Source organism: Brassica napus, chromosome C8 (genome assembly GCF_020379485.1).
Source record: "Brassica napus cultivar Da-Ae chromosome C8, Da-Ae, whole genome shotgun sequence".
Lineage (NCBI taxonomy): Eukaryota > Viridiplantae > Streptophyta > Magnoliopsida > Brassicales > Brassicaceae > Brassica > Brassica napus.
The window spans coordinates 33,773,212-33,789,397 of NC_063451.1; the positions used below are offsets into that span (position 1 = coordinate 33,773,212).

The 16,186-nt window shown below is 33.6% G+C and overlaps 2 protein-coding genes and 1 long non-coding RNA gene across 3 annotated transcripts; 2 read left to right on the forward strand and 1 right to left on the reverse strand.

The window, feature by feature from the left end:
- Nucleotides 1–1,393: 1,393 nt before the first annotated feature.
- Nucleotides 1,394–3,869, forward strand: LOC106451223. Its single transcript, XR_001289529.3, has 5 exons — nt 1,394–2,528; nt 2,834–2,972; nt 3,076–3,147; nt 3,233–3,429; nt 3,519–3,869. It is a non-coding gene; the product is annotated as an uncharacterized LOC106451223 (long non-coding RNA).
- On the reverse strand, nt 3,491–5,971 carry LOC106451221 (BTB/POZ domain-containing protein At3g49900). Its single transcript, XM_013893116.3, has 4 exons — nt 5,649–5,971; nt 5,449–5,518; nt 4,495–5,013; nt 3,491–4,411 (listed from the first exon to the last, which is right to left on the reverse strand). Exons 1-4 carry the CDS (start codon nt 5,816–5,818, stop codon nt 3,659–3,661), a joined length of 1,512 nt encoding a protein of 503 aa, XP_013748570.1. The 5' UTR covers nt 5,819–5,971; the 3' UTR covers nt 3,491–3,658.
- A 2,074-nt stretch (nt 5,972–8,045) lies between these two features.
- LOC106451222 (60S ribosomal protein L26-1) lies at nt 8,046–8,738 on the forward strand. The gene has a single exon (XM_013893117.3). It carries the CDS (start codon nt 8,137–8,139, stop codon nt 8,575–8,577), a length of 441 nt encoding a protein of 146 aa, XP_013748571.2. The 5' UTR covers nt 8,046–8,136; the 3' UTR covers nt 8,578–8,738.
- Nucleotides 8,739–16,186: the final 7,448 nt, after the last annotated feature.

Here is a 16,186-nt window from a genome sequence, read left to right on the forward strand (position 1 = left end):
TCACATTATAATTAGTTGTATAGTACCATTATCTTTAAAACTAATTAAATGCAATTTTTAAAAATTTACAGAAGATGAAATCGATCCTGAAGAGGAGACATTACCATCTTTTGACTCCATTGCCAATGAGGAAAATGATGATGAAGAAGTTTGATATCTTTCTTGATTTGGTGTTTTGTTTTATTACAAGTTGGGATTTCATGTTTAAGTTTCTTTGATTTGTTTCAGTACTATGATTCTGTTTTTTGGCTTTATTACATTGGTGTTTTGGTTAAGACAATATGAAAGTGTCTTTGCTTTTTTTTTTTTGTCAACAAAGTGACTTTGCTATGATCAAGTCAGCAACCAACGTGTATAAATGTATAATAACTCAGAAATATTGATAAGTAATTTAAAAACTGATATAAACGTAAAACAACAAGTTGTAACTTGTAAGCAAGAGACTATGATATGGTCGATCATGTTTATGTTTTGTATAAAGTCATCTAAGCTAAACCGACATTGATTGTTAGAATAGGGTTTGTATAAAGTCATCTAAGCTGAAACGACATTGATTGTTAGAATAGGGTCGATCATGTTTATTGTTGTGGGCACAGGGGGTAACCCACGAATTTATAGAACGGTGGAACCAAGTTTTAAACCTGAAACAAAGAGAACCGGTTTTTATGAGTTTTTAGAGTTTTATAATGCAAATGGAAACAATTGTGAAAACGAACGAGATGATGATGATAATGATAATAAAACAAGATAAATAAACAAAGAAAAGGGATAGATATGGCGGAATCAAGCTGCTGGATGTGTATCACTCTCAGCTTGATTAGAAGGTGGACTGAAGTGGATTTGCGGATGAAGATTTGATTGAATCTCTCAATCTGATGGAATGATGGATCGAAGTGATTGACTCTCTCAATCTGTGTACTGACCTTCTTTGATTTTCACAAACAAACTAGACTCACGAAATCAATAAGACAACAAAGAATCTCTCTTTGAATCCTAAAGACCGATATTTTATACAAATAACAATCTTTGATAAAAACTGAATAAACTTTTTATTAACTTGGTGATTAAGGGTGATCTTTACAATGGACGTCTAGGAGCTTATATAAGGCACAGAGACAAAGGTCCTAACGTTCTAAAAAAAAAGAAAGGAAATAAATCAAAGACAAAGCAATAAATTGAAAAAACTAGCCGTTGGAGCCTTTTGTGGGATTTTGGCTCCAAGTAAAGAATCTGAGTTTCCTTGAACCTGGACGGTTTTAATGGATAAGAGAGTTTTCTTGGGACCTTCTTGGATGCTTGATAGGTGCTGATATCGTCAATGGCTGGATAGAAAAAGAGCTGTTGGACATTAATGTCGGTTTGCTCCAAATAAGGCAGGTTTGAGTAAATGAGGGTCCTCCTGATCCAATGGTTGCTGGTGCATGGTATGAACTTGTAGAACTCCTCCTGGACGCCTAGAATACCACCTGATTGGTTGAAATGATCTCCTGGTCGCCAATGCCTGGTTTGAAGCTGATTGAACCGGTTAGCTTCCAATCGAGGTAAGTGCAGAACTGGTTTGACCGGTTTTGGAATATTGATCATAACTTCTGATTTCCGAGTCCATTTCTCCTAATATTTGGTTTTCTGAAAAGCTGATGGATCCTTCTTGAATCCTATGATGGGCTTTGGTTCAGGCCGCTCTTTTCTTGGGCTTGAATCTTTTTCCAAAGTCGGGTACTCGCAGATGGACGGGTTGGAAAACCTCTGACTTGTAAAATTCATAACTTTTTGGTCCGTGAATATTTTGGCTCGATTCCAATTGGGAAGGACTCCTTCTTGAGTGTAGAATCCAATAAAATTGGTTTCATGTTGAAAGTCCTTCTTTTTGTGGAAATATACGCCTTGAACTGAACCTTGGTCGCTGGTACCTCCTAGATGACCGGTTTGAACGGTTTGGTGAGACTCTGGTTGAACCATAGATTTCGTAACCATAACATTTATGTTTGGTGGTTCAGCTGAAGTAATGACTCGATGTTGGTAAGTTTGTTTGTGCAGGTAGAAGCAGATTTGGCAGCTACGAGTTAGTATCCGTGCAGGTAGAAGCAGAAACAGCTTGAAGCAGCTAGTATCATATTTTTAATGTGACGTATCGCGGGACGGCCCGTGAAGGCTTACACATTTAACGGTACGAGATTGGGCAGCTAGTTTGAGGACCGCATCCCGCGCGGGACGGTCCCGCCGTATACAGGGACGGGACAGGATGTGAGAGCCCAATTGCCATCCCTAATAAACCCTTGACGACGTTTTTCTGCCGGAGAGTTTAAAGTTCGCCGCAAGACGGAGAGAGAGAGACTTTTCACGAGGACGGTGAAGGAATGGCTGATTGCAGCAGCGGAGAGGAAGATCCCAAGTGGAAAGCGGCCATCAATTCGATAGCCACCACCACCGTTTACGGCGCTTCCGTCACGAAACCTGCAGCTACTTAACTATATGAAGATGGAGATTTTCGAATTAAACCTAAAAAGCTAACGCATGCCCAGATCAAGGTTACTTAATATATTGAAGAAAGCCAATATCACATAGCTCTTTTAATTGCAATCAGACTTTGTTACTTGGATGGAGAAGATTGTTATGTTCACCCCAATTATAATAAAGTAGACTTCATTGGTTAGTGTTATTATCTTCGTAAAGTAGACTGTGGTATGAGTTTTTGTGTATTAGAGATTTGTATAGTGGGTTATTCATTGTGTGTGCTACTTTGTATATCTCTTCTACTCTTTGTTCATGCTACAGTTAATTATGGCTTCATTGAGTTGACTATTGTTGCTGACTGAGTTAATCTTGAAAACAGGTGAAGAATGAAATGGTGGAGAACACGTTAGACTTTGTCAAAGATCCTGTCAATATTCCCGAGGTTGAAGAAACCGAGAAAGAGTGTGGAGTTCGATTATTTAAGTGGTGTTCAACTGGCATAGTCTTTGATCATGTAGGTTAGTCATCACCACGCCCCTCTCTGAAATTCTAGACCTTAATCTTGATTCTTGTTATTATCATCGCTAATCCGTCGAGAAACTGATTTGTCCTTTTAACCAGATGAGCTTGAAGGACCCCAAAAAGAAGCCTAATTTACGCCCTGGCAGAGGAATTAATAGGAGCTCTAAAGAGGTCACTAAGCACCATTTCCCTTCAACCGTCGTCCTGTTTTCTTCTTATGAATCTAATTTCTTTGTTATTCTATGGTTTACTGCAGTTTAAGAAAGGAATAAAATCGATAGCTGTTGACGGCTCAGATGTTTTATCTGCTGCTATGGAAGCAGCTAAGAGAGCCTCATCCAGACTAGAGGTAACTAAAGAAGCGGCTGCAAAAATTTTAAAGCCAAGAAAGAAGAAGAAAGAGTAGCGGTACGAGGCTAAAAATGGCTACCTTCCGTTGCATTGGTTTTGCAGGTAAACTATATGGTTTCTTCTCATCTTCCTGTTTTCATCCTTGGGATATAACAGTAACACATGAACTTAACAAAAACATATATTTGCAGCAAAACAAAACTTCAACACAGAGATCTGCAAATTCGTGAAAAGATCCATCCATCCACTACATTGGGAATTTGATCACTTGAAAAGAAGAAACATAGAATCACTTTGGCTACAAGCTATTAATGCAAGAGATAGAGAGACATCATTTGTTCTTGACGTAATGAGAGTGAAGTTCTTCAGAGATGTTGTCATCATCTTTGATCCAGACGAAATCTTCTAATCCATCATAAATCTCCTCTGCTGCATCTGCATTTTTCTTGGCTTCTTGTTTAGATGATGCTGATAAGAAAGCGTTCTTTATTCCCTTAATTAGTCTTTTACCGAGACTTTTCTGCGGCGGCGGAGAGGCTCCTCTTCGCCGGAAAGTCGTGCTCAGTGATGAAACCGAACCTCTCTCTCCTCTCTGCATCTTGTTTACGTTGCTCGAACTGTGAACGCAATGGAAACTCGCGGACCGAGCAGAGTCCATCACACTCCTCGACTTAGACTCCATCACCCGTTCCGATTCTTTGGATATGAGCTTCTTCATCTCCTCGAGCTCTTTCTCCAAGCTCTTGATCCTCGAGCTTGTGGAATCCATCGCAGCTCTTAGCCTGCAGTTTTGCCTCGCCGCCGTGTCTCGCTGGAGAAGCGACCCGAGCGTCACGGAGGAGTCTCTCTCCGCCTGGGTGATCTCTCGGTTTCGATGTCCCGCAGAGGTAGCGACGGCGTCGGCTGCAGTTATGATCGAGTGGCGCGTGTTGAGCTGCTCTTGTAGCATCGCGCGTACGATGAACCTCAGAGGCATTTTCGGGTTTTGGACGGCGTGGAGGAGTAACGGCGGCGAGAGTTTGTCGCAGTCTATCGAATTACATATCTGAACCTTCTCTTCCTCCGTTATCTCTCCGTCATGCTCCTGCGTAAAATGTATATCCAATTATAAAACGACACGTAACATTAATCAAAATTTAAATACCGATTTTACAAAATTAGCCCTACCTTCACGTAAGCATCAACGACTCTGTAAAGCAAATCGTGGCGCGGGAACCTTTGCTGCACGGCGCCGGCAACGACGACGAAATCTCCGGCGGGAAGTATAACGGCTTGCTCGAGAAACTCGTTGACGCACTCTCCGTCTCTGACTTCCGTCAAAGCTTCGATGCATCTTCCGACTAAAAACGCTTTCGTTTCCGATTCCGGAAGCAAGGTGAGGCATGAACGGAGAACGATCTTGATGTAGTCAGCATTGACGAAGACGACTCGTCGGAGATAAGACTCCGTTAAGTTCCTCAGATTATCTCTGACGTCGTTTCTTCCAGCTCCCGTCATCAGAAGGAGCTCAGCAGCGACTCTCAGCGAAACGACGTTAAACGGCGTTAGTTCAAGGTGAGCGCCGTAGCAGAAAGCGGTTACTAATGTGAACGTTTCAGCCGTTATGTTTAACGGCGGTGAGAGAGTTAATTCGTTAACGTTCGTTAGGTGGCGTTTTAAATAGCCACTCCTCCTTGACAGATGATCCTATGGGATAAAAACATGACATACAATAAAATCAGACCTTTTTGCTTATTCACATTAAATGTGTAATTTATTTTAGTTTTTTAAAATAGCTATATTTTATCAGTTTTCAAAAGATAAATGTTTTATAAAAATATTTTTGAAAGATTATTATAAACTTCAAAATTAAAATTCACTGAACTACGTTTGATTTAGAAATAATGAAACTGTTATTTACAGAAAACAATGTACTTATAATCAAATTTTATCACGTTTTGTAATATTAGTGAAAACATTAAAATCTATTATTTTAAATAAAAAAAAAGACTATGTAGTTAAAAAGGTTAAAATGAGTTTGCATCATACCAATGAAAATCGTTGAAATATTAATTGATTTTGATGAAACCAAACAAATGGGCAATGTCCGAAATTGGCAAACAAAAGTTTGAAAAACGTAACCTTATGAAGATGGAACCTTGTGCCTCCCACATGTACCAGCACATCAGGTTTAGAATTATTAACCAACGACCTGAAATATATCAAAACAAAATATAGAATAATAATCATAGCATACAAATAACTCTATAAATAAATTAAAATGCGGTAAAAGAATATTAAATAATGCGGTAAATTTTGGTAAAAGTTAGGAGAAACATTACCATTTAAGAACTCTAGATTCAAGCTCCATTGAAGAAGAAGAGAGATTGATACGTGGTTGAGGAGAAGGAGATATAGATGATGAAGAAGAAGAGAAAGAGGAGGAGTGATCCACGTAGTCTTCTTCTTCGTAGATCGTATTTACAAACCCTAAATTTATTCCTCGCTTCATTCTTTTTTTTTTTTCTTTGGTTCTCCAGAGAGAAGATGAAAAAAAGAAAGTTCTGTGTGATTTCAGAGAAGATTCGAAATCGCCGGTTAGGTTTTTGAGAGTAAAGTAAAGAAAGGAAAACTTGCAGTGAATGGCAATAAATGTGGTAATAGAGGTAATAAATGATTTTATTGTGATCGTTATAATATACGTGAAAGTCTTTAAATGCGTTTTCCCTTTTCTTCTTCAATAACCTTCTCATTCGTATAGAGGGACCACGTCCACATGCTGCAGATGTGTTTGGTTCTACATTCAAATTTTCGCTAAAATTTGAAATACATTAATTAGACTTTTGTGTATATATAGTACTATTGCATTAATATCCTATCTAAGTTTGATTGGTTTTGTGTTACTAACCAACAAATTTTGTGGTTATAACATTGAACCGTTTATATACGAATTTGTTCGGGCAACCAGTCTCTACCAAGAAAAACTTGTTTGATTATTCCCATCTTTTGGAGGAAACTAAATTCACATGTTAATATGTTATGAACCCAAGGTGTGTTGGGCTAGTGGTTTAGTGCTTGGAGTAGGTTCCATTGCACCCCTAGTTCGATTTCCATGGGGAGGGGTGCTTTACGCCATGTTATCGGTATCAGCGCCGGCCGGCCCCGGGCCTAGGGGACTAAGGCCGAAGGCCCGAACCCATCCGGGTCTACAAAAAAAAAAAATGTTAATATGTTATGGTCTCTAGTTTGAAGAAACTACTAGATTCTGACCCGCACGCCTGTGCGGGTGTTTTTTAATTTTTATATAGTTCATAATTATTCTTCCATGTTTGATCGTATATATTTTTCTTACGTGTTTGATCGTATATATTTTTCTTACGACTAACCAATATAGACCCATTATGTATAATATGATTTTATATTTTATATGCAATAATTTTATTAATTGTTTTAAACAATTGAATTATTTTATTCAATTGTATATACATATATATATATATACATAAATATAGACGTGTATATATATATATATATATATCACGATGGTTTAGCAATGAAACATAGATATATATAACAATAAATGTGAATTAACTAAAAGAAATAATTTGTTTGTTTATATATATTTTTTATAATATTTCATTATTTATTAGTAGCAACATTTGTAGTTCTTAATAAGATATATAAATAGGTATAATGATATTTTTATTATAATTTTTTACACATTTCTTACCAAAAACTGATTTGGTTAGTTGCAATTATATTTTTAGATTTGTAACATTAAAAAGACTTATGTTGTTTGTGGTATGATAGAAGGACTATTCTATATATTGATGGCTCGTGTGAAGATTTTTTTTTTTTAAAATCTAAAACTGAAAATTATTGAAAACGTGTTTTGCAAGAACTTGGAAGGAATATACCTGTTAAGCTTAGATATTAAGATTTGTCACAACCTTAGATTATGAGGTGGTTTAAAGCATATAATAATTGTTATGTTAGTCTGCTTATCACGATACCAGCCGAATAAATAGGAACATCGTAAAAGGAATGAAATATTTTTGAAATATTAATCATTTATTTTCTATCTATGAGACTTTATCGTAAATGTCCACTGAGTTGGGCTTGGTAATAAACATGAAAAGACCTGAAAATTGTTTAGTAAATATGTCAATGGCAGAAGATGTAATTATAATTGTAAAGTAAGGGTTAATTCTCAAATGTTCTTCAATTTTAATAGATTAGATATGTTTTTCTAAACAAGATCCAGTTCTCTTGACACATTCTCACTTTGTCATCCCTTAGCATCTATTTTCCTCTGAATAACTCTGATTTATTTGTTAAAAGTTAACAAAGATTTTTACTTATACTGTGTATATATCACTAAAATTTTGTTTCTCTCTTCCTCCAGCAGATAAGTTGCTCCTCTAAATTGCATGACACGACTGGTAAAATAAATTAAATCATGATTGATTATAAGTGGGCGAACACAGAACACCTCAAATCGAGCTCAAGCAATGACAAATATTATAACTGTGGTGTGTAATATACTTGCATAATCATATAATGAAACTAGCTAGTTCATTTTATCTATCACATGAGAGATGCACAATTATGGTTTTTTACTCCCCAACTTGTTTCAAAGTGTAGAAAGTCCATTATAGAACTAAAGAGTGGAAGTCTCATACAAGCCCAAGCCCATTGCAAAGAAAGCCCTAACATCAACTAAAACCTAGCACTGTGTACAGACTATATATTCGCCGTTAACACTCACCACCGCATCCTCGTCCACAGAGAAAAACCCTAGAGAGAGTTTCTCCAAACCCGGCGGCGAAGATGAAGTACAACCCAAGAGTCACCTCCTCTCGCAGGAAGAACCGCAAGGCTCACTTCACAGCCTCATCCAGCGAGAGGCGCGTCATCATGAGCTCACCGCTCTCCACCGACCTTCGCCAAAAGTACAACGTCAGATCCATGCCCATCCGCAAGGACGACGAGGTTCAGATCGTTCGTGGGACCTACAAGGGACGTGAAGGAAAGGTCGTCCAGGTGTACCGTCGCAAGTGGGTGATTCACATCGAGAGGATCACGAGGGAGAAGGTGAACGGAACCACCGTGAACGTCGGTGTTCAGCCGTCGAAAGTGGTGATTACGAAGCTTCGTCTTGATAAGGACAGGAAGTCGCTTTTGGAGAGGAAGGCGAAGGGACGTGCTGCTGCTGATAAGGACAAGGGGACCAAGTTCACTGCTGAGGATGTTATGCAGAACGTTGATTAACCGAAACATTGTCGTAAGGTTTTATCGTTGTTTTAAATTTTGTTTCATCGAATGTTATTTATGTTTCGGACATGAGAATGTGTCTTTTGATTTCAGTTTCGATAATGAGTTTTGACTCTTTAGCTATATTCTATAGTTTTATTGATGCTTTTTATATTGAATGTTAGCTCGTGTTAGTTATTGTTGAGATTGATGTTCTTTTTATGAGTTTTATGCTAGAGATTTTGTGAGTATTGGTCGTTAAAATTGGTAATTAGGTGAAATGATTCTAGTACCTGTTTGTGTTCTAGGTTGGAGCTAATCTTTATAATTCGTATTTTATGAAACTGGTATATCACTCTTGAAAGTAGGTGTTTGTTGCTAATCTTTGGTATGGCTTGCTTAGCTATGGATTTAGAAGAAAATCTAATGACAACCCATCAATTTTATTGCTTCTACTTCGAATCTTTTGTTCTGGTGTGCTTTTTTATCATTTGGTTTGTGATTCAGGTTCCTAATTCACATTGCAAAACCTAATTTGACTAAAGTAGTTAAGATTTTTTCTATTTCTCCCCAACTTTTTCCTCTTAGTCTATAATTGTGTTCCAGTAGTCTTGTTTCTCGCTTCCAAATCTTACTCTAGGATCTAGGTTATTAAAATTGTTTCTCTTGCGGTGATCAAGACTACCAAAAATAAACAAATTCGAGACTGTTGAAAAACTATACAAATAAATAAAATTTACGATGCTTCATTATTCAATGGAATATGAAGAAAAAAGCTAAATTTAATCTAAGAACATCTCTAATCCCACACTATTTTTCAAAAATGCTAACCTCACCCTATTTTTCAAAAATGCTCCGATGGTAGTAATTTGTTTTTTGTTTGTTCATCACTTTATTTTCTATTTTAAAATAGAGGTACTATTGGAACCAACTTATAAACTTTATTATATAGTTATTCTATTTTATAGTAAAAAATAGAGCAAACCATTGAAAATAGTCTAAACAGTTGCATGCGATGAAAGAAAGTCGGCGTCTCCATTGTTAAACCAAAAGGGCATTGGTATGTCAGTCTAGATACTTCAATGTTAAGATTAAGTGAGTTTCCAAACCAATAAGATACACTGCACATTGGCAGCACCACAGACTGACGAATCTCATAGATTAAATCTAAAATTCTTGAATTTTTTTTTTAACGTATCGCTATTTGCTACATGGCAATTATTTACTCGGAGATGAAGAGTTGAAGTATATAGTATACCTTTGGCTCGTTTTGCGGATGTAGGCGTAATAGTCATGGTCCGTTTCTCATGGTGATCGTAGGGAAGTCTTTCATGGAAACCAACTAGTACGACCATTTATTTATTTGAAACTTTTGAGGGCATTGTTGCAAGCCAAGACTTTTTTTTCACTGCGCTAAAGTTGCTTTGATCTCATCAATATTCTCTTCTATACTGTATTCAGAGTTAACAGAATGAACAAGGAAATAGGACTTACCCGGTGAGACGTTCGGCTAAGCCGGATTTCTTCGTGCTATTGTTAGGAACTTTCTTCAAAATCAAACATTTTATCCTTTTTGGCTTGATCCACCACATCATTGTCTTCATTGGCATACTAAACTCCACGAACTCCTCTTCAATTTCCCGAGGACAAAAATGATAAGGAGACATGAGAATAATCATCAAGTAGAAGCCAATGCTGGTTTTAGTCTACACACAAATGCTTGACAACTGATATATCAAGATTGCAAATCTTCGGCATTGGTGAAGAGATTTGTGGACACAGTGACAGGACAATGGGTATGGTATAAGAAAGACTACGGTGGAGAATTTTTACGTGGAACGGTGGAAGTGGCGATATGTTTTGAAGAGCTATGGAACGACAAGGTAAGATATAAAGTTCTGAAGTCCAACGGTTAGGATACTTATAATATGTAAAGGAAAACGTAATTGTTAGTCATGTAGTGTCTGTAGTCCAACGGTTAGGATAATTGCCTACCAAGTAATAGACCTGGGTTTGACTTCCGGCAGACGCATTTTGTTTTTATTAGCCTTGTGAAGTGAATAAATTTGAAACCAGAGAATGTCTTAGTTTTTTGTTGTCATAGTTCTTTGGTTGTGTCTTCTTGGTGTATCTAAAATATTCTGTGCTCAGATTTCTAATGTTCAGAGCTTTCTGTGGGGGCGGAGAGTAGCATACTGATCAAACACTTGATCATTCTTTTTTTTATCCTTGGTGTGGAATCTCTGGATTATGATGACGAACTTCATTGATTGACTGCTTCTCTAGTGAAACAAAGTCATGATGATGATGATGATAAATAAGAGCTTTATGATCATCCTTAATATTCTCTTGAACTTTGCATATGATATTGATCGGCTCCTGCTCCGGAACAGACTCATAATCAATATTGATCAGCTGCTGCTTCAAGGGATATGCTATATAATAAATTCATAATAATCATTGATCGTCTGTTGTTCCATGGAAAGAGCTAGAACAGTCTCGTGATCAATATTTTTTTAGATGCTGCTCTGAGAAAGAATCTACAACAGACTGGAAATCAATATTAAACGGTTGCTGCTCAGAGGAAGATAGAACATACTTAAAACTAATATTGATCGGCTACTGCTCCAAGGAAGAATAGTCAAAATAATGATGATAAGTATTAGGAATAAAGGAACTTTGTTAGACTTAAATTTATTACGGGCTTCTGATTTAAAATCAACTAGACCCTGATGGATATGAATTTTCAGTTTTAATTATTTATTTTATTAAATGATGTATTTGTAATATTCGCTAATATTATATTTATTAAGTAAATATTTTTTTGCATCTTAAACTATCTATTTTTTTACGAATGTGTGATATCATATAAAAAATATAAAAAAATAAGTATATAGAGTTAATTAGATAATTGTAAATACAGAAAAAAAAATTTCGTGTGCGATATCAAATAAATAATGATCCGCCCGGTTAACAAAAATCATGATTTTTTTATGTGTAATTTTTTTTATTTTGACCATTTCCTTAAAACTATATTAAATTTTACATATTTTAATTAGAATATTTTTAATATCTTTACTTTTTTTATTTGAAATGTAACTCAATATTTTTTAAAAAATTATAACAAAATATTAAAAAAATATTTTTAGAATTTGTTTGAAAAATACGAAAATTACATTTTAAATTAAAATTATCCTAAAATATGATAAGTTTTGATGTAAACGAAAACTCAAATTATGTTTAAAATAATTATATTCAATGATAATAACAATTTAAATTGATTATTTTTAAGAAAATACATTTACAAAAACATTGTTTGAAAGAAAATTCATTTATCTTTCAAATATAAAATAAAAATATTATAATTAATTAATAAAAAAATATAAATAAAACCCATAAATTTAGCAAATGACAACTGAGTTATATTATGCTAAAATTTTCTTTCTAACAATTTAGCAAATGACAAATGAGTTATGAGCAAATAATACCATATAATTTTTAAAAGCATAGTCATTCTTAAATATTTTTTGAATAAATAATTATTGTTAAATTTAATCAACTGAAAATAATATCCATACAATTGTATGAGTCAAATTCTACTTTTATTGATGCATGTATATATTAGTGCTGCATGTTTTAGGTAACATTTTAATGATGCACTTTTTTAAAATCTCTATTATTAAAATTATGCACGTAAGGATAACTCATGAGTTTTCTTAGTTGATTAAATGACATTATGTCCAAATTTATTTAAGGATATTTCATTAAGGTAACTGAAAAAGACAAACAATAGAATAAGAAGTTTAAATTCATTTAAGCATATTTCATTAATTTAACTGAAAAGATAAGTAATAAATTAGGTAGTTTTATTCGTTTTAGGATATTTCATAAATGCAACTGAAAAAGACAAGCAAAAAAATAGGAAGTTTAATTAATGAAGTAAGAACATTTTCAAATGGGTACTTCTCTTTTAATAATATAGAATAAACCCTGATCTGCGCGCCAGCGCAGATTTAAATTTTCGGTTTTTGGTTATTTATTTAACTAAATAATGTATTTGTTATATTTGATGTATTATATTCACCAAATAAATAATTTTTTGGCATCTTAAACCATATATTTACGATGAATATTCGAAATCATATAAAAAATTGAACAAATACACGTAATTAGAGAATTGTAGACGATATATAAAAACAATGGTTATTAATGTAAAATATGAAGAAATATTATATTATGACTTAGTATGGCATAAAAGATTATAAATTAGTTATACATGTTTAAAGAAAATTAAATGATTTTTAAACTTTTATGAAAAATTTAACATCTAAAAAAGGGCGATGAATTAGTCATCAAATTGTAAATAATTTCATAATTTTATTAATAATAAATTATTTATAGTTTTTGTTTTTCGTCAAGATAATTATTAAAGGCCCATAACATTAATATGTTAAAAGACAATATTATGAAAGCTCATGTTGTGACCGTTTTTCCGGGAAGTGTAACAAAAAAAGCTTACATTTAACTCTTCGTTTTGTTTAAGTTTGTGTCTGTAAAAGATTTAAAAAAATCTCTCTTTTTTTTTCAATGTTCAATTTGAAACTTATTATGCGGAAATCATACGCAAATATAAGCAATTGATTGGAATCTCTATATCTTTATATTCTTATAAATTTTAAATTTATTGTTTCATCTTCTGCAAGCAAATCAATTACCAAAGTAATAGATCAATTGGTTGGAATCAAATCTATTCTTATAATTAGTGTAATTAGGGTTAAAATTTCTATATTTAATAGGTACATTAAAGATACGACATTGAAGATATTCTGTTTTGATTAATAAAAGATATTGGATTTTGAGTTTGTATTTATTGATTTGTTTTTTTATAAAGCTTAGAAAATCAATGGGATGATTGGTTGGTTGATACATCTTATAAAGAAAACGAAAACTATAGGTGGTTTGAATATTGTACATCGATCGATGCATGATGTAAGTTGACTATATAAAACTTGAACATGATCATTTCAAACTAAAGTATAGGTAAGTTATATGCATTTGTTATATTGTAGTTAATATATTTTAAATAATAAATAAGTCAAGTGATTCACGTTTTCGTAAAAATAAAATTCAAATTCATTATTGGGCTGTACTCGTACGTAATAAGCTACGTTAAATATGATGTATTTTTAGGTTCATTTAATGACATTAAGTTTAAATTTGATTAAGGAAAACTCATTAATTTAACTGGAAAAGACAAGCATTAAAATAGGTAGGTTTATTTAATGACATTAAGTTTAAATTTGATTAAGGAAAACTCATTAATTTAACTGGAAAAGACAAGCATTAAAATAGGTAGTTTAATTTAATTCTCAGTGGCATGGAAGCGTAAATAAGTTAGAAAACTTAGGGGTATTTTTTAATGGGTACTTCTCTTTTAATAATAGAGATTGGTAGTAAGAACATCTCCAAGAGCAACTTTAAAACTTCAAATATAAGGTTTTATGTGCTCCAAAAGAAATCTCAAACTCAAATTATAAGGTTTTGTACAGTGAAACCTTATATTTAAGTTACACTGTACAAAACATAATATTTGAGGTTTCATATTTTTTTAGTCCTTATACTTATATATCTTTTAAAATATCTTGATAATTTTCTTGTTTATCATTTTAGTCCATACAGTTTTGTATCTTTTATATATTTTATATATCTTCTTATAAATTTGATTTTTACATATAAATTTAAATAAATATATAAATGTTTATTAAATATTCAAAAATTCTATCCTCTTAAATAATAAAATTTATATCTATAAAATACACATAGACATTAGACATTAGACGTTAGACAAGTAGCAAAGCATTACAACTTAAAAATGAATTTTAATATTGGAGGTCCATCTTTTATAAATTATTCCTCTAGTTCTTCTTCTTCCTCAACTCATCAGAGTTTGATGAATGGTTACTAAATGAAAATGAAGCAATCGAACGAAACGAACAAATTGCAGTCAATTTGTTAGCCAACAACAACCGCCTAGCTCATCAACTCATTCAAGAAGAAAATCATGTAAGTCATCGTGGTTCTATTCACGGTATGCCGGCTGATGCCACTGATGAATACATCAAAATTGGCGAGTCAACGGCAATCGAATGCTTGAAGAGATTTTGTCGTGCAATTACAGAAATATTTTCAGAGTGGTATCTCAGGTCACCAACCCCGGAGGACGTTGCTAGACTTCTTAACATTGGCCACAATGAGGATTTCCGGGAATGCTAGGCAGTCTAGATTGTATGCACTGGAAGTGGTAAAATTGTCCAACCGCATGGGCATGACAATTTGCAGGCCGTAGCGGATCACCCTCAATCATTCTCGAAGCAGTTGTAGATTATGATTTGTGGATATGACATGCTTATTTTGGTATGCCAAGCAGCAACAACGGCATTAATGTTTTGAAGTCATCTAATTTGTTCTCAAAGCTTGCTCAAGGTACAGCTCTTCCAGATAATTATATTATTCAAGGGCAAGAATATAACATGGGTTATTATCTAACTGATGAGATTTATCCGAAGTGGTCAACTATTCTTCAAACTATAGTGATCCCCAAGGTCCAAAGAAAAAATTGTTTGCAGAAAGACAAGAAGCATGTCAAAAAGATGCTGAACGCGCATTTGGTGTTCTACAATCCAAGTTTGCTATCATAAAAGGACCATGTCGTTTTTGGAAGAAAGAAGTTTTGCATGATATAATGACAAGATACATTATAATGCATAACATGATAATTGAAGATGAGCTAGACATCAATGCACCGATTAGAGATGCAAGAGTGGTGTCAGTACTACAAGTTGAAATGGCAATAAACGAAAATACTCGGTTTCAACAATTTTTATCTCGTAATCTACAAATAAAAAATAAAGAAGCTCATTTATCTCTTCGAAATGCGCTAATTGACCATATATGGGAACATTATGGAAATAATAATAATAATGAATAATAATATATTTTTAAGTCTTTTATTTATATGTAATTTGCTATTAGAATGTAATAGTTTATTAATAAATGTAGTTTATAAGGTTTTATGTTGTATGATTTTAGTTGTTATAAATGTTTTATGCTTTTATTTGATTCTTGTCTAAAGTATGGACTATAATGTAAAAATATAAAACATTTAAGGTTTTTTTTAAGGTTTACCATCGGAGAAGGTCACCTACAAACCTCAAATATAAGGTTGCTTTTGGAGATGCTCTAAGTAGATTTGTCCTATCGTTTATGACTTAAGATTTTCTAAATTTTCGATTTGTGATACTTTATCCCTGATAAAAATAATCTGTCTCAAAAAAAAAAAAAGATGACAACTAGTAGCTTCATGATGATCATCCTTCTTCTTGGATCTTGCAGAAGGTAACTTGATCATCATTCTTTTCTGATCCTCTTCTTATTATTTTTATTAAAAAGCTAGGGTGTGCTTTGACCCATTGATCTCTCTTGTTTTCTCATAGATGATATCTTTTTTTTTTTCTTTTTCTTTAGGCTTCTTGTTAACACTTAAATATTGAGTAGTTGCGAGGGAGAACGAGAAGAAAATCTACAATAAGCAGAGATTATCAGAATGTGAACAATTAGTAACAGAAAT